This window comes from Peromyscus eremicus, chromosome 6 (genome assembly GCF_949786415.1).
Source record: "Peromyscus eremicus chromosome 6, PerEre_H2_v1, whole genome shotgun sequence".
In the NCBI taxonomy this organism is placed as follows: domain Eukaryota; kingdom Metazoa; phylum Chordata; class Mammalia; order Rodentia; family Cricetidae; genus Peromyscus; species Peromyscus eremicus.
In genome coordinates this window covers 53,636,250-53,654,220 of record NC_081421.1, presented here as the reverse complement: position 1 = coordinate 53,654,220, position 17,971 = coordinate 53,636,250, and the positions used below count along the sequence as shown (strand labels likewise).

At 40.4% G+C, this 17,971-nt stretch overlaps 1 protein-coding gene across 3 annotated transcripts in view; it reads left to right on the top strand.

The window, feature by feature from the left end:
- Rapgef2 (Rap guanine nucleotide exchange factor 2) overlaps positions 1-17,971 on the top strand; it is a 244,540-nt gene that overhangs the window by 107,149 nt on the left and 119,420 nt on the right. For 2 of the 3 annotated variants that reach the window (XM_059265508.1, XM_059265506.1), the window contains exons 5-7: positions 7,850-7,925; positions 9,746-9,913; positions 12,500-12,517. In XM_059265508.1, the coding sequence (XP_059121491.1) occupies positions 7,850-7,925; positions 9,746-9,913; positions 12,500-12,517 (262 nt within the window). The remainder of the gene's footprint in view (positions 1-7,849; positions 7,926-9,745; positions 9,914-12,499; positions 12,518-17,971) is intronic. The other variant, XM_059265507.1, reaches the window with a different exon arrangement.

Sequence of the window (17,971 nt, the reverse complement as noted above, 5' to 3'; positions counted from 1 at the left end):
CTTATCAAGAATGATGGTTAGGATCTGATTGGATTACCTGGACTGATGTCAAACACCAGCTCTCCAGACCGTGAGCAGCGTGGTATATCTTTTTATTTCAGCCTTTAGAAATTTCCTTTCAAATATAGTTTATGCATACTCATATTATTCTTAATCCTAAGCTTTTTAATGATAAATCACAGGATCTTATCACTTCAGTCTCTAAGAGAAACTCTGAAATGGATAAAACAATATCAGCAGTGTTGCCTTTTGGTAAAATTGGAACAGTCAGTTTACTCATACCACAAGTATGTGATTCATGAGAAAAACCCTTACTTCCCTCAGCTGAGTTAAACAAATTGGCATTTAATTACACGCCAGCTTTGTAGTAAATTGTGTGTATGTGTGGATGTTCTTTTCCTTGTTTCAAACAGGTTTTGTTTTGGTCCTGTCTTACAAGGACACCAAGACATCTTACCTCGTGAAATGTGCTAGATTTGCTAGGTGGCTGTGATTTGATGATGCCTTTCATGTAAATGTGTTTCAAGACTGAGATATTTGGTTTTCATTCCTGAAACGATACTCGGTTCTTACTGTTTTACGGTCAGTCTGAGGCATCCATTGCCTCAACTGCCCCTTTTAATGGATGAATTACATAGTTCATAATGTATTTTCCCGTTTGTTTGTTTCTTCAGGGAATTTTATAAAAATCCGTTTGTAGATAGATATTGGAGCTGAGCTGCCCTCTCTGCTCGACTCAATGTGCCCAGCTTTGCACAGTGAAGTGCCGAGCGGTAAAAAGCCATTTTGGTTACAGCCCGGGTCTCCATGCTGAGGGCAGAGTCTGCTATGGACCATGACTTTTCAAGAACCGGTCGACTGACGTCTGTGCCAAAGCACAGCGATCAGCAGAGACCTGTTTGTGCCACTGTGTAGAGGGATAGCAGCAGATCAATTTAGCTGAGCTGTCTGTCTGTCGGTAGCAGATCGGTCACGAGGACATAAACACTACCAAAGTGTAGCCCTCACACCACTGTCCCAGGCTGGTTTAGGTTGTGGCAAGAGAGAAATCTGCTCTGTACAGCCCAGTGCAGCTGAGGTAAGAACATCTTTATCTCTGGAAGGGGGAGAGCAAGAGCCAAGCGGCCTCCTCGTCCTCCAGCTCTGTCCATCTGTGATGATGTAAATGTATGCCAGTCTTTACTACACTAATCCCTCAGGCTGGTGTACAATTCAGCTGCCTTTTGGTGGAGATCAACCAGTTCTTAGCACTGCTTTAGTATATGTTAATAACAGAAATTGCAGCTGCAAGCGCATGCATGTTAGCATTTGACCTTGAAGACTCAGAGGAGAGCAGACACTGCCGATTTCCTTACTTGTCCTTGATTTACAAGAGCAGATAATGAATTAATAGAAATTGATAAAGAGTGTCTGTCAGGCAGCTGCTGAGGTCATGAGACTGGTATGCGGAAAGAGTGCCCATACAACGTGCGTAATACATAATGCAGCCCCGAGAGGTGGGTGGGTCATGGAAGCAGGAAGCGAGCCTAAGAAGGAATGTTGGCTCAGCTAGAGCCACAAGCCGGGAGCACATAGGATCACCAGCAGCTAACAGGGAAATGGGAGCGCTTGCTGCCGCCGCCGAGACGGCTCCCCTAGACGGTGGCAGCGCTCTTGCTGTCCTGGGGCTTCAAAGACATTGAAGACAGTGCAGGTTGGATTTTTAGAAATTAAAATGTTCATATTGCAAATACCAAATGCTTAATACTTCTTCTTAAGTAGCTGAGACTACTGAGGGACTGACCAGAGGGTGGGACAGTAGGTGGAGCTCAGTCAAAAGCCCTTCCTTGTTATTTTTATATGTGCTGCTTTTGTAAGTCAAGGTGACGTGCTGGGCTTCCCTGTGCAGAGGAGCAGCGCTCTGCCATTGAGTGCTTGGTAGCAGTGGAGTGCTTCTAAACTAGCCATGGAAGGTTTTTAGGGTGCCGCAATGGGTGTCTAGTTTCCAAATACTTAGGGGATCTTAAGCCACTTAGTCCGTTGTCTTGACACAGTTTGTAATTCAGGCACACACGCACGCGCGCGCGCACACACACACACACACACACACACACACCCCTGCATGCATGCATGCACGCAAACACGCTTTGTATGTTACTTAATGTGTGATTTCATTTTTAAGTGCCTGCTAATTTCTGAGTGAAGCAAAACATGAAAACAATAAAGTGTATTTTTATGACAAGCTTTTCAACTACTTTGCTGAGTTTTCTTGTGACGTTGCGGATGAAATTAATGGCTTCACCAGTTGCTCAGGGGCTGACTACTTGCCACCGTACTTTGTACAGACAGTGGGCTGTAACTTTCTTTTTCCCCCAAAGCCATCAATAGAGAAGTTGATTTTGGTTTAGGAACATCAGTTGGTTATTTACCTTTTAGTCAGTTACTTGGATTTTTAAGGAGAATAATGAAATTCAGTAACTACCACTTTCTAGAAATGAAGAGATTGAAAAAAGGTCTGTGTTGTAGTTTGACGTTTGTAATCACTGGGCGAATGTGGTTTGCCTTTCAGTCTCTGTTCACCACTGTGCTGTGATCTCCTGGTCGTATACCCTGACATGAGTAAGTTTACATTCCGATGCAGAACTTGCATTCCGCCCAGCAGTTCTGACGCACACAAGAATGCGGAGGCCCGTACACAGGGCAAGGTTAGGGACACTGACAGAGGCAGCTTCTGTACCCGGCTGCTGCCTTTTTCATGTCACTCACGCTGTTAGAAAGTGTTCTTGACTCAAGTTGGGAGAAAATGTGCTGACAGAAACCTAGGCTTGGCTGGCCTTAACAGCTTATGCGGCCGCCTGTCCTGAGCTTCGTTGCCTATGGGAGTTCACACAAACTAGGTAAGACGGACTTTCTCAAGCGTGTGTGCTTTTCTGGTTATGAACTTGAGGGACTAGATCTAGCAGGTGATTACAGATAGTAATTTTTGGTTGCCTGTTTTGGATGCTAGAATGTCATGTCATTTGCACCTGTAAAAATATTTCCCTTAGTTTATTTTGATTTGAAGAACTGAGTTAATTTTTTAATTTTTAAATGGTTCTGTGCAAAACATTCAAATGGCATGAAACTGTGGACTGCTCTACTGTGTGCTGATCTGCAGGTGGCCTTTCTATTGATGACCGATGGGGGCTTACATGTTTTTATTTTCATAAGGAAGAGAGAGCCAGCAGTTTGACAAATGTGGACCTGTGTGACTTTTAGCTTTCATCTTGTGGCTGTTTAATATTAAAGGTGATAAGGATGTTCTGAAATTACATTGAGGCGAAGAGTTGGAAGCAAAGTTGGGCAGTGTATTTACACAGAACAACTTAGAAGGCTTTAAAACAGGTTACAGTGATGTCACGAGCATTCTTTAAACACGCACCATATTTTTCCACCTTGGCATCCCTCTTCAGCTTCATAACAGCTTGTCAAAAGCCAGTGTCTAGGGTGGAAAAGGGCCAACAGGTGTTTGAATGTTAAAGCCAAGGCTTATCAGCAACTTGACTGGCCATGTGTGCGTGCTCTGGTATACACACACACACACACACACACACACACACACACACACTGATTTTTTTTGTTTTACACACAGATACACATAAAAACTGACAAGACTGGGATGACTTTTAAAGTATTTTAATTCAAATTTAAACAAAACAACCCTATATCTTTAAAATTTAAAGCTGCAGCAGACGACCTCAGGGCAGGTTAGAGTCCCAGCCACACCAGCAGTGGCTGCCAGAGGACACTTGGTTTGTATGGATTTGACATTCAGATCTTTGGGTGTTTTCATCTGACCTAAGGCTCTTACTGCACTATGTGATTTTGCTGAATTTGAATTGCTCTGTCAATTGCAAATGCTGAGTGGTCTTTTCCCGCTCAGCTGGCTGGTAAGTGGGGCTGGCCATTGAGATCTGTGTGTCTTTGAAAGCCAGCTCTGCCTGTCATTGGGCTGCAGCTCTCTGAATACTCATCTTCCGTTGACTGTTAACTACCTAATAAATAGTGGCTATATTCTGGGAACATACTGTGAATTTTTATGTTTAAAGGGCTTATGTTGGCAATACCAATTTGTGTTACATGTCCAGTGGAGGCACTAAGAGGAGTGGGTAGCAAAATACTGTACATGTAAGAAATAACACGGAGAGTCTTACGCATTGGCCATGGAAAAGGAAAAATGGGATTATGTTGAGTTAAAGAAAACATAGGTACAATTGATTGCTCCGAATAGCCATTGAGTATTTGTTCTATGTGTTTCCCTATTTTTCCCTGCTTCTTACGGTCACAGGTGCTGTCACTTCAGCACAATATGAGCAGTGGGAAGCGGTTGCTCAGTGCTTCTCAGTAGTGTGGTCCTGCCTCAAGCAACGGAGATATTTTGCTGAGGAATGGGGTGGATAGGCAAGACTTGAAGTGGTAGGCAGGTACTCTGCCATCCCCAGCCCTTAGTTGTTTCTCCGAGTTCCTGCTGTTTCTTACTCAAGCCCTGAATGTAAAGAAATCCAAAGCCACTAAAACAGACAAGCCAACTTCAAGGCTTGCCGCTGTCTCCTTGCTCGGTCCTCAGTGACCTCCCACTTTCTTTCTCTGTGAACTTCCCTATTCTAGATAATTCCTCTAAGTGGACTTCTGTGTTGTGTGAATTTCTGTGACTGGCTTGTTGTCCCGTGTGTGAGATTTTCAAGGTTCATTCACTTTATGCCACGTGTCAGTTCTTCAGTCCTTTCCATGAGCTGAATAATCCTCCATTGTGAGCTGCACGTGGTGTCACGCAGTTGTGTTCCCAACACTTTGTAGGCTAAAGGCAGGAGGATCGTGAGTTGGAAGCCAGCCTGGGCTGTGGCGCTAGACTGTTACCACCGACCCCTAGAAGTCTATTTTATTTATTATGTATATAATAGTGTTTGTTTGGACAGTAGAGTTGTTTCCACATGTGCTCATTGGGAATTACGTTGCAGTGCGCTCCGCTGTACAGATAGTGGGAGTCCCTGACTCCTCTTCCCTAGCACCGATTGTAGACATCACTGCTACAGCCTCAGAATTTTATAAGACTGTCTCTAGAGATCCCAATTCAGATCCTGACACTTCCAATTGGGATTTATCCAACTGAACTATCTTTGTAGCCCAGCTGGCTGTTGGATAAAAAAACCAAATGCCTTGCTTTGATATATTTTGAGGGTGCTAGCCCCTCTGCTTTAGCATGTTTGAGAAATTAACCTGGTGGAGAATGGTTTCTCCTGTTAACTGCTTTGTGATGATGTCTACAGGATGTGGATGTGAGTCTTAGGCCTACAGAGTTTGTCAGGCTCACCTGGAGCTCATATCCCACAGATTCTCCTGGGCATATTTTATATAGTGTGAACTTTGCATCCCAAAGCAACAGGGTTTGTGCAACTCAAAGCCCTGAAGTTCTGGAAACTAAGCACTAGTTGTTAAGAGGGTTTGCAGTGTAGAATAGGATGTGGAGGCATTGATACAAGAACTGTACATACCAGAAATGATACCCAGTTTGCTAATGTTAAAGATGGGGATCCATCTTCACTTGCTGAAGTTTGTCAATAATTTTGTGGTAACATGTTTTGATTTTTCTTATCAAGTATTATAGGGCCATTGGTATGCACTACAAATATTTATGATTTCTTTACTGTGCTACATTTTCAAAAGAAGCAGCCATGTTTATAAAATTGTCTAGGCCTGAAATGGAATAAAATATGACAACTGATAGTCTCACAGGGGCTTGCTTATTTATTTTGAGGCGTTGGCAGTCAGACCTGGGAGTTGCTCCTGCTAACTACACATACCACACTGAGCTGCACAGCAGCCCCTTTCATTCACTTTTAGATTTTAATGTCGTGTTACTTAGTAACAAACCTTAAATATACAGTATACGCTTTTACTTAGTCATGTAGTAGGATTAAAGTGATGATATTGGTAAGCCTGTTGTGTATTTTCATAATATATCAAAATTATTTTTCACAGTGTTGAATACCATGAAGCCCTGAGGCTGACAACTGGAATCACTTTATTCTTGGAGAGACTGTGTCTCTAAGACAGTCCCAGAACTCTCAAAGTATGGCTAGTCTCAACGAGTCAGCTTGCTCTAGGGATCCCCTGACCTGGCTTTCCCCAGCACACCCACGCAGCCTGTGCGGTGGGTTCTGGGATTTGAACTGTAGTCCTCTTGCTTGTATAACAAGTACTTTAACCACTAAGCCATCTCTCCAGCTCGTTGGCAGAGTTTTTCTACTTCAGAAGACACACTGCAATGTGTATGTTTGAGTGTGTCTAAATGTATGTTCAGGCGTTCTTAAAAGTATTTTTCAATGATGTTACCTGTGATTCTGGTTTTGATCTTCCATAAAACAAGTTTTAAGCCCAGAAGAACATAACTGATGACCCTACTCTGACCGGTGATCTCATGTAAATGAGTAAAATCAACAGACGGAAGTGGTCAGGGTGACTAGTGATCACATAGAATGCTTTCCTGTTTTCTTCTTCATTTTCATAGCTTGGTTTCTAGTATATGAAACATTGTATGTCACGGTGTAAGGGCCTTATAAAAGGAACAAGGATTTCCGCAGAAATAGCTCAGAATGCCTAATGAACCTGAGGGATGGGGAAGTGTTCAGTTAAGATTAGTTATTGGGAAGATTTTTTCCCCCCTAAAAGATGTTGTGGTGTGTGTGCTGTGGGCTTTCATTGTGTCATAGAGAAGAACAGATGTTTACCATTTGCATGAAAGTTGGAGAACTGGAGATTATCATGTGAAGTGAAATAAACCAATCTCAGATAGACAGATGCCCCATATTTTCTCTCAGATGCAGAATCTATATTAAAAGCACAAAACACAAGAAAGGGGACAAGAGAGGCAGATAGAGGGAATGGGGACTGGACCAGGGTACGAGGAGGACAGACAGATAAAAGTGCAGATGTATGTGTGGAGGTGTGGAGTGAAGCCTAGTTTTGAGTTTGTTTTTTGTTTTGTTTTTATAGTTACTGTGTGTACTAAGCAAACTAAATAGAAAGATTACTAAAACACATACATGTAACATGGTGAACTCTATATTCAATCTACATTGAAGCTTTTAAAATTGTTTTTAGAAGGAAAGGAGAGTTTTTAGAGTAGTGAGTGGGTAGAGACAGGCAGTTCATGGATGGAGAGGGCAGGTTCGAATCACCTTGGTACACCGGAGTCCTAGTTTGTAAAGGAACTATCAGAAAAACAAAACAGAGCAGTCTTCTCCGGGTTAAAGGGGAGTTCACAGGGATGGGGTCGAGGAGCCCGTTCGAGTTCCCTAGGGGAGAGCTTTCCAGGAGATAGTTCTTGCACACGTCTGCGCACACCACTCTGTACTCACAAAGAGGAATCCTATGTTGGCATCTTTTTATTAAAACACTTAGAATAAATTGATCAGGAAAATTAGAAAAGAAATACATTCCCATGTAAAAGTAACATTGAGTCCGAGCATGTTAACTTAGAAAAAGGGATTGACTATAACACATACTTTGTAAACATTTTTGTAGTCCACAATTAGGCCATTTCTGTCTGTATTGGAATATTCTAAAACTACCTCATTAGAACGATTTTAAACAGTGCATCACAAACCATGTTTTTATCAATTCTTTACTTACATGATTAACTTGAAAACAAATTTTCAGAAAACATAATTGAAATTTAGGAAATTAAATTATTTTGTTTTGTATAGAAGTGACTAAAGACGTCTTTAGAGTGTAGTTTTTGCAATTAAAAATGTTCTGTAGTTGGAGGTTAGCTTGAATTCCTAATTCATATTTCTTGGTCCCTGAGTCTTGTTTTTTTATCCTTTTCTAGTTTTGGCAAGCGTTCTGCAGGAAGCTTTAGGCGTGGCTGTGAGTGCATTGTGTTAGAGCCTTCTGAAATGATTGTGGTAAGAATATCTCTCTCTTCCAGAACATTTTATTTTCCTGAAGTCTTTTTTATAGAAAATAAAAGCTCTTTCACAAACTACTTTTTCATTATAAAGTATTTTATTTTTATAACAGGTTTGCTTAATAATTATGATTTTGAGTTCATAATTGTAATTATTTACAAAACTCAGAAGTAGAAGATGGAATATTGACAAGAGACAGTGTTTGGTGTATGAACTTTATAATTCATTCGGTGGTTATGTCTTTTAAATGAAATTTGGGGGACCCTGGGACTGCAGAAGTTTAGCTCTGGCCTTTGCATTGAACAAGTTCCTTTGAGTGAATCCCATTGATGTGTATTCAAGGAACAGTTAACATAAGGCAATCCTGGAATTCCTTTAATTGGAAGAAAATTAGAGAACCACCGTGTGGATTTAAAGCCCCCCACACCCCTGTCTCCCAGTAGTGTGATTTAAGATACATTAAGATAAGGCATTGTATGAAATGGTAAAAATGATTTTAGCAACATAATTATTTTCAGTAAAGCATTAAAGAAAAACCATCTGTGGTACTTCTTCCTTCCCACATAAAAATTATTTTAGGAGAGGATATTAGGCACTCTTTTAAAAGTAACAAAAGCAAAGACAGGGGTGAGGTGGTAAGGTACCCAGCCCTGACTACCTTCCTTCAGGATGTCTTGCATCCCCCATCTGTCTTCTGATCCAGGAAGGAAACTTGTAAAGTAAGTCGTGGCCCACTAGTGGTAATGGTGGAACTTTCTTGATCACATTTGATTAAATGTTTGAAGGACAACTCTAGGCCGATTTTTTTCAGAGACTTTAGATTTTTCCCCATGATGTTGGAGAGGAATTTTGTCAGCAATAAGAACTTCCTCTTGAAACCTAATAAGAAGTGGGGGCCAAATCTCAGAAAGTGAGGAAATAGCATGGTGGGGGTAAAAATTTAGGATTATGAAAAGTGTAGACAGACAATAGAGCTTTCCAACATTTTAATTGAGATTTTTTTTTTTTGCCCCCATTAATGTTGTTTTTGGATTTTGCAGAACTTTCTGGTTTTTTTTTTTTTTAAGTTCCTGGAGTTTTCTACTTTGATGGTAGTAAAGGAACTAGTGAGTTTTTTTTTTTTTTTTCCTGTGAGGGGAGTCTGCACATGCCTCTGTGTGAGCAGTCCTGAGGAATATAGTTGATGAATAAACTGATTTCACTTGTTAGTGCATTGACTAGAATTTCTTAAATATTTAGAAGGAGGACTTTTTTTTTTTTTTTTTTTTAAGCAATACCACATAAGCAAAAAAGAAGCTGAGGCTGTGCTCGTAAGCCGGAAGAGGAACCTTGATTTCCTAGAGCAGTTCTGCTGGCGGTGCTGACTGAATCATTCAGGGTTACGGGGGACTTTTACAGATTTTCTCAAGTGCATCAGATTGTGTGTGTGTGTGTGTGTGTGTGTGTGTGTGTGTGTGTGTGCTGAAGTTACGACAAGCAGTAGCTGCATTCATAAAGTGTAGCCACATATCCCATGACCACTTTGACTCACAAGTCCACACGACGACGACGACGACTACTGAAGTGTCTTCCCCCGAAACTACAGGGAATTTGAGAGTAACCCAGATTGTCCTAAGTGGAACTGAGAATGCCTCTTCACAGAAGAGTAACTGAAAGCCAGCCAGCTTCAGAGAGGTGCAGACTCCTTTAAAGTTTGTCTAGAGATGTCTGCAAAAATGAATGAATGTAGACTGCTTGTAAGTTTATTTTTTTGCATCTAGTGTTAACGTGCGGTGTCCTGATTGGAGCAGTGAAATATCTCTGGGGTTTTATTTCAGGTGGACTATATGGATGAAAATGAAGAATATTTCCAGCGTCAAGCCTCCCACAGACAGTCTCGAAGAAGATTTAGGAAAATCAACCAGAAAGGCGAAAGACAAACAATTATTGACACAGTGGACCCTTACCCAGTGGGCAAGCCCCCTTTACCCAGAGGCTACCATACGGTAAGTCACAAAGAGTCGTTACTTGTGATTTCCTTAGTGGTAGGGGTGTATAAAAAGATGACTAACATGTCCAGTTTGACTATTTTTGCATTATTTACTTATTCAGTTATTTGTTCTGAGAGACTGGTCTCCCTGCGTAGCCTTGGCTGGCCTGGAATTCACTGTGTGTAGACCAGGCTGGCCTGGAACTTGTAGAGCTCCACCTGCTCTTTTTTTTTTAACCCCCTCTCTTGAGTTTTGCTTTTTCTTCTTCTGGTGGAAATAAACACCATCTCATCTAAGAAAATATTGAAACAAGACGTGGAGAGACACTGCTTAGCTCTTTCATTCCTTAAACTCTTCTCTGAGACAAGCATGTACATTTGAATTGGTAGTTTGTAAGTTTTCTTCCCTTAAGAAGTTAGTTTCCTGCTAGCACCCCCTCACGATCGGTATCATATTTGCTTTTATTTAAAAAGTAGATATGTGTAAAGCTTTCATACTACTTTGGTGGGTTTTTACTCTATTGTGAGACTATTGCCTCAGCTTTATTCAGTGCAGAAAACTGAGATGAAATGACTTAAAAAAAAATCCCAATGAGAAGATGTTCTGCAGTCTTTCTGCTAACCAGGTTTAAAGATCCTCTCAGATGCCAGGGCCTGCTTGATTGTCACTTATTTCGTAGATATTTGATAAGTGAACTCTTTCACATTTGAAGAAACCAAGACATGGATAGTGGGTGCTTTGTATAAACTTCTACAGTCAGTTTAGAGCTTTGTTTTTTTTTCCTTTGTTTTCAAAACGGAAGGACCCTGAATTCTTATGCTAATGTCATAATGGAGAAAGTGGTTTAACTGTGCATGTGATAACAGAATGTGGCCATTATATGAAATTAGCCTATAACTTGTTAACTATTTTACACTTCTCAGTTTTTCTTTCTGCAGATAAGCACAGTGGGAAATGTATATAGACTAGACCATTTACTCAGTGTTTAGTGACTTTAGGTTGAACATCTTTTATGTCTGTTCACACACTTATTTCTTAGAGAGATCGTGGTATTTAAATCTTTAACAGGGTTTTGAACACCCGTAGTCTCCCTATTCCATGCATGCACTATTTCAGTATACCTTGAGAATCATTTACTTGAGCTCTCGGTGAAGAACTGAGTTGTGTTTCCGACAGAGGCAGTTCCGTTTGTCTGTTGGAGAGACTTGAGTATCAGAAAGAAGAGAAGGGCTTAGAGAAGCTGGGCATGGTGGTGCCTGCCTGTTGTTGTAGCGCTGGGAAGGAGCCAGAGGCAGGAGGATCACTGCAGGCTGGAGGCCCACCTGTTCTACATAGCAAATTCCAGGCCAGCCAGGGTTCAGACCAAGACCTTGAGTCAAAAAATAAAAAAGAAGGCTGAGGGAGGGTAGCAGGTCACAGATTGTTTTCTCAAACTTGTTTCCACCCTCAGAAAGACAGGCAAGTGCGGACTTCCCTGTTCAGTGTTAGCGCTGATTGGATTAACCTGATGGGCATGTGTGGGGCACTCAAGTTGGAGGGTCATATCATAGCCATTTCTCTTGTCTGCCCTGTCTTGTCTTTTATAGAATATTTCCTTCCCTTTCCATACATCATTCCCCTTTCTTGGTCTGTTTTTTTAAAATTTATTTATGTATTTATTATGTATATAGTGCCCTGCCCATCTACTTATTTATTTATTTGTTTGTTTATTTATTGTATATGCAGTGTTCTGCTGGCATACAAGAAGAGGGCACCATATCTTATTATAGATGGTTGTGAGCCACCATGTGGTTGCTGGGAATTGAACTCATGACCTTTGGAAGAGCAAGCCAGTGCTCTTAACCTCTGAGCCATCTCTCCAGTGCCTGTCTTGGTCTGTTTTTTAAAATGTAGTTTTTTTGTGTTGTTGTGAGATTTTTTTTTTTAAAGTATTTTTTTAAACAGTGTATTATCTGGTCAACAGATACTTTTAGAAACAATTCAATGTTAAAATAAAAAGTTTTATCAATAGTTTATTTACTAATATGTGACCAACTGGTATAAATTTTAACTAAATGAATTAAGATTGGCAATATCATGGTTATAATTCAAAATACTAGGTCTTTTTTGAAGATAAGTTAAATATATATATATATATATATATATATGTGTGTACACACACACACACACACACACACACACACACACACACAATTTATTTGACCTAAACAGGTTTTAACAATGAAAACAAGATGTATTTTATATATTTGATAGACACTATAAAAAAAGACTTAGATGGAAACTATTATTCTTCATTTGTTGTGAGTCATATTGTTCATAACAAGATCTCTGTCTTGGAAAGAAGTTGACTAGTATCGTGGGCCTAGGGTGGAAAGCTGGTCTCAGAGAGTTGGGTTGCATGAGTGTCCTTGGGATGAATCACAATAACTTTCCAGTGCATGGCTAAAGAACACAGCACAGTACATACAGCCGATCTTATGCTATCATTCTACACTGATATAAACATGATCTTCATTTGGGCTGATGCCGTGTGTAGCATGTCTGACAATGTTCCTCTTTTCCTTTCCTCCTTTATGGCACTCATTACATTCTGGCTCAAAGGAATGCACTAAATCCCAGGTATTGTAATCCGTGTGGTTTCTTAATACTAACCTAAGTTCGTGTGTGAGTTTGCAATGTTACTAATGAATTGTAGTGCCGATGTCGTTCACTCGGATTTGTCCTGCTGTGTTTCGCCCTGTTGGAGTGAAACTTGTGCATGCCTTAGAAGTGCTGGTTTAGGTGGAGGTGGCACGGGAGGCTTCATTTGGGCTATCTGCAGATGGGCTGGTCTGTACCTGAAGAACACACGTGCAGTTTAATTATTTTTAGAAATGAATGGAGCACTGTTATTCATTAACTTGTTTTGCAAATAAGAAAAAAGACAGACATTGGAATTGCCTTGACTTTTTTTTATTTTGTGGGAAAGCTCATGGGAAATTCCTTAGAAACTTATATTTGAATCGTTCTAGAGATGAAAAAGCAAGTTTAGAAATCCCAGTATATGAGAGCATTTGGGGAATATACTGGGGAAATTTCAGTTACAGTCAGAAACAAAAACAGGCATAGTTAAAAAAAAATGGAGCTTCAAATCTCTCACTGTGTTTTCTTATTTGCACCTTAATTTTAACCAGATTTCGTGCTTTGGTTTGCCTACATTTTAATTAAGAGGTCTAGCATACCCTATCTTGTTCCTTAATGCCTGCAGTAACTAATCTGTGATTTTCAGAATTGTCTTTTGAAGTTGTGGGTTCTGTTTGGCTCTCTAGAAGATGGTTGAGTAACAGAATCGTTTCTGGCTGTGTTACTGTTCAGGAGAAAGGTCATGACTAATGAATTACATTTATATTGAGGGAATCTGTCATTAATATTTTTGGGTATTGTGGTAGCCTTGCTTCAAATGACAGACTATTTATGTACACTTTCAAATTAAATGAAACAGTTCCTTTATATTCTGTACAAGAGGATGCATGTTTGTATTCCACAAGTGGCATTGTTGGTATAGTGTTGCTTAGAAACACTGCTAATTATATGTGGTTCGCTGGTGGTGTGGTGTATGTGTACACGTGAACATAGGTGCATGGGTAGGTGTGTGCAAGTGTATGGAGCCCAGTCGGATATTCTGTGTGACTCCCTGCCTTGTTCCTTTGAGGTAGGGCTTCTTGCTAAACCTGGCTCCTACTTGTATCAGCTGGGCTGGCAGTCAGAAAGCCCCAGTGGTCCTCTTGTCTCTGCCCTCAACAGTGCTGGGGTTATAGGTGTGCACAGGGACAAACCCTGCTTCAAAATTATTTTAGATTTTTTCATTTTATTTTATGTGTGTGAGTGTTTTGCCTGCATGTATGGAAACACACCACCTGCTTGCCTGGTGCCTGGAGAGTTCAAAAAGGGTGTCAGATATCCTGTAGCTGGAGTTACAGACAGCTTTGAGCCACCACATGGGTATTTAGGTATTGGGTATTGAGAACCAAGCATGGGTTCTCTATGAGAACAGCAAATACTCTTAACTGTTGAGCTATCTCTCTAGCTCCAACGCATGCACGCGCGTGCACGCGCGCGCACACACACAGCCCTTGCTGTTTCTTTGGGGGCTGGGGTCTGGGGTCTGGGGTCTGAATTTTGGTCCCCATTCTTAACCTCTGAGCCGTCTATCCAGCCCTGACACTGCTAATTTTTGAATGATGTGATAAATCTAAAATTTTTTATCCAATTTTAACAACTGATGGATATATAATTTCTAAATCATACACGATTTAAAAAATGTTAGTGTTTTCAGTTTTTACCTGGAAAGACAGTACTTTAAGAATACATAATTTAATAGCTAAAAAACAATGCGCAATGTAATTTTTTCCTTTTAATCCCCAATATAATTTATCCTTTTTTGGCACGAAATATTAAGAACCTAATTTTGATTTAAAACTTGAATTTCAAACACACACAGTGATGTATGCTTTATGTACTCTTTTTAAAATTAGAAGTGTTGTAATAGTTTAAAACAGACTATGATGATTTTCCTCAGAATCATGAAGACTGAGTCTGTGTAGAGCGTTTCCAGGACACTTTGCAAGGCAAGTGTGTGAGGTTTGCAGAGAGAATGAGTGTATTAATATGCAGCGAGAAGAGAACTCTCATTAGCATTTTCTAACGTTTTGATGAGTGGAGCTGCTTTTTTGATGAGTGGACATTGCCTTTTAAGGTGACCAAAAAGGTTCGAGCTTTCAGCCTCACAGTGAGCAGATTATGGAAGTGAGTCACACTGTTCTCGGCAGAGCCGGGTAAATTTGGGGTCAGCTCCTAAAAAGACATTCTTGGGACGTAACCAGCGTTGCTTTACCTTAAAGAGTGGGGTGGGAAGGAGAGCTTTGTCTGTTTTACCCTCTCATTACTTCGGGCCATTTCTGGATATTTGTACGGCAGGGATACCCCAGGTCCACGGTAAAGATGGAGAGGATGGGTGGTGGAGCTGAACGGCAGGCGGGATGCTTCACTCACGGTTGGAGTGATGTTGGAAGCTGGCACACACCTGGTGTGTTTTCTTCTCTCCTATTTTAGTGGGGGAAAGGGAGCTCTTTATTCTTCCAGGTTGGGAAGAGTAAAAATGGCGCAGGAAGAAATCAGACAGGACACTACAGAAGACGTCTCCCACGTGTGGGCGTTACGATCCCCACTGAAGCGGGAGAGATTCCTAGCTTCCAAGGCTGGTTAGAAAAATTAGAAATTCTCTACTCTTGAAGTTCTCATTGACACACTATTCCACCAGTACTGCTTGCTCTCTAAAACATACCCCTGCTTCCTGTAAAGGTGAATATTGTAAGATAAAGCATAGCTTCAAATTCTTAGTGAGGAAAATTGAGATAATGAAAACCTATTAATCATGGAAAAAGATGTTTCACATCCGTTCTGGTGACTTTTGTTTTCTGCAAGCATTCTAGGTGTGTAGCTCTTCAATAGGTCAGGTTATATTGTATTAATGTGTTGACTACAATGTGACCTTAATACTTTTTATTGCCAGCATCTGTAAAATGTGACATCGGTATAATAAGGTGACACGTGTATGAGGCTTTGGAAGACCCTCCCTCCCTCCCTCCCTCCCTTTCTTTCTTTTTTATAACATCAGTTGATCTGTCTGTCTCATTTATTTATTTAGGGACAGGATCTCACTGGCTAGCCTGGAACTCACCATTATAGATCAGGCTGGCTTCACCTCATAGAGACCCACCTGCTTTTGTCTTTTGAGTACTGAGATTAAAGGTGTATTCTACCAGGCTTGGCTATAAGGGTTTTCATTTGTTTGTTTTCTTTCTTTCCTTTTTTAAATGGCCTATAAGATATCACCATTTTTTAGCATATATCTTACACATTTCTAAATGAGATTAAAAAAAATCTTTCATGTTTTAAAAGTTAAATTTATTTTTAATTCATGCATAAAACCTGATAATTAAACATGTTTGTGAATACATTATAATTTTTTAAACATGTATATTCATTGTGTAATGTTTAAATAGGAGAAATATAACAGTATTTTCAAGCATACATCATCATTTTATAGCATTTTTTAAAGAATAGATTTAATTTGGTGTTTTCAGTTAAGGATTTCCTGGTAGGTTTGGTTTTAAAAGTTATTACTTATTGAAATAAAAAGTTTACAGCAGTCAGTTTTATACACATTTTTGATACAGATTTTTTTGATTGAGCTATTCTTATATTAGAAATCTAAGTATTTTCACTCATTTCATGGTTTTGCTTTCTCACTTCCTGCCTTTCAGATGTCTCCTTAGTTTGATCTAGTGTCTGCTGTTTAACTGTAAGAAATTGCACTTTACATTAGATGTCAGTGACTTCTATTTTTAGTGAATTTCCTAGAAAATTAAGAACGTCTGAGTTTACCTTAGTTCATGTCTCTCCTGGCTGTAATTTATTTATATATTTAAAAATGTATTTTAACACACATAAACCTATGTAAGTGTAGGGTCAGTGTTAGAACTATTTTGAAAGTTTTTATCCCCTTATTTATCCCTGCAGCATTTGTGTGTGAAGCCAAAGCATTTGTTTTCTCTGGTGTTATCATTGTCTTTCTGTGGATTACAGTAGGATAGGGTTTCAGAAAACTGATGTATGCTATTTTCTATGTCATTCAGGAAAAAGTCAGATTTTCTTCTATAGACTTGTTTATTTGTCACACAGTCATTGGGTGCCCATTGTGTATCAGACTCAAGGGATTTGTCCCCTTGACCTTGCAATTTCACAGGGAAATGTGGATAATAAAAATACAGGACAATGTAGTGTGGAGGACAGACCAACTGGGCCCTTTGCAGAATCAGGAATGGCTTTCTTATCAGCCACAATGTAATACTGTGGCCAAAGGAGAAATCGTTCACATGTAGAATTCCATTTGCTCAAACACTAAAGGCTGTGAGGAAATCCACGTTGGGGAAGCCATGCTGAAAAATGAACACCAGAGTGGCCAGAGAAAAGGTTGTGACACTCTGGGGTTTACTTTTTAATTTTTCTTTTTGGTTTCGAGACAGGTCTTCTCTGTGTAGCACTGGCTCGCGCTATAGACCAGGCTGGCCTCTTAACTCAGATGTCTGCCGGTCTCTGCCTCCTGAGTGCTGGGACTAAAGACATGCTGCCCTGCTCAGAGGCTCACTTCTTGATGAATTTATCTGTTCCAAGCTGGATTAGGGAAGACCCCAAGGACCTGCTTAAGCTGTAGAAATGGAAATAGTGTTTGAACTTGACAACTGAGACAAGAACTAAGGGTGAGGAGTCAAGCTGACGATAATAGAAATAGGAGCTGGGGAGGGTCGTAGTAGTTTCTCATCAGACTGCCTGTTAGTTTTATACGGAGGCACTGTTATTTATTAAGCGGTGCTGTTTACCGTGTGAGAAAAGCCACGAAGCACAACAAAACCCACTGTAAGAGTTTATTAGGGGCTGGGCGGTGGTGGCGCACGCCTTTAATCCCAGCACTCGGGAGGCAGAGGCAGGTGGATCTTTGTGAGTTTGAGGCCAGTCTGGTCTATAGAGCGATATCCAGGAAAGGTGCAAAGCTACACAGAGAAACCCTGTCTTGAAAAACCAAAAAAAAAAAAACCAACCCCAAAAAACAAAAAAAAGAGTTTATTAGGGAAAGGGAATGTGCTTAGGCCTATGGAGATTGTGCAGGAAAAGAGAGGAAGAAGGTGGGGAGGAGTCTGTGACCCACTTTTTATGGACCCCCCCCCCCCCCCCCCCGCACATGCGTGTATAGGCTCACGTAGCTACGCTATGCATGCACATAGATTGTGTGATCATGTTCCCCACAAATTACGCAATCACGCAGCACACACATTGCATAGGACATAAGGGATGACTAAGCCTCTCGCTTGGCTACTGAACAGAGCATGTGCGGTCATGTAGCAACACTGCCATCCTGCAAATAACAACCCTGAGACTTATTATTAATTATGAAAGCTCGGCCTTTAGCTTAGGCTTGTCTCCTTTTCAACACAAATTAACCCATTTATATTAATCTCCATTTTATCATGTGGC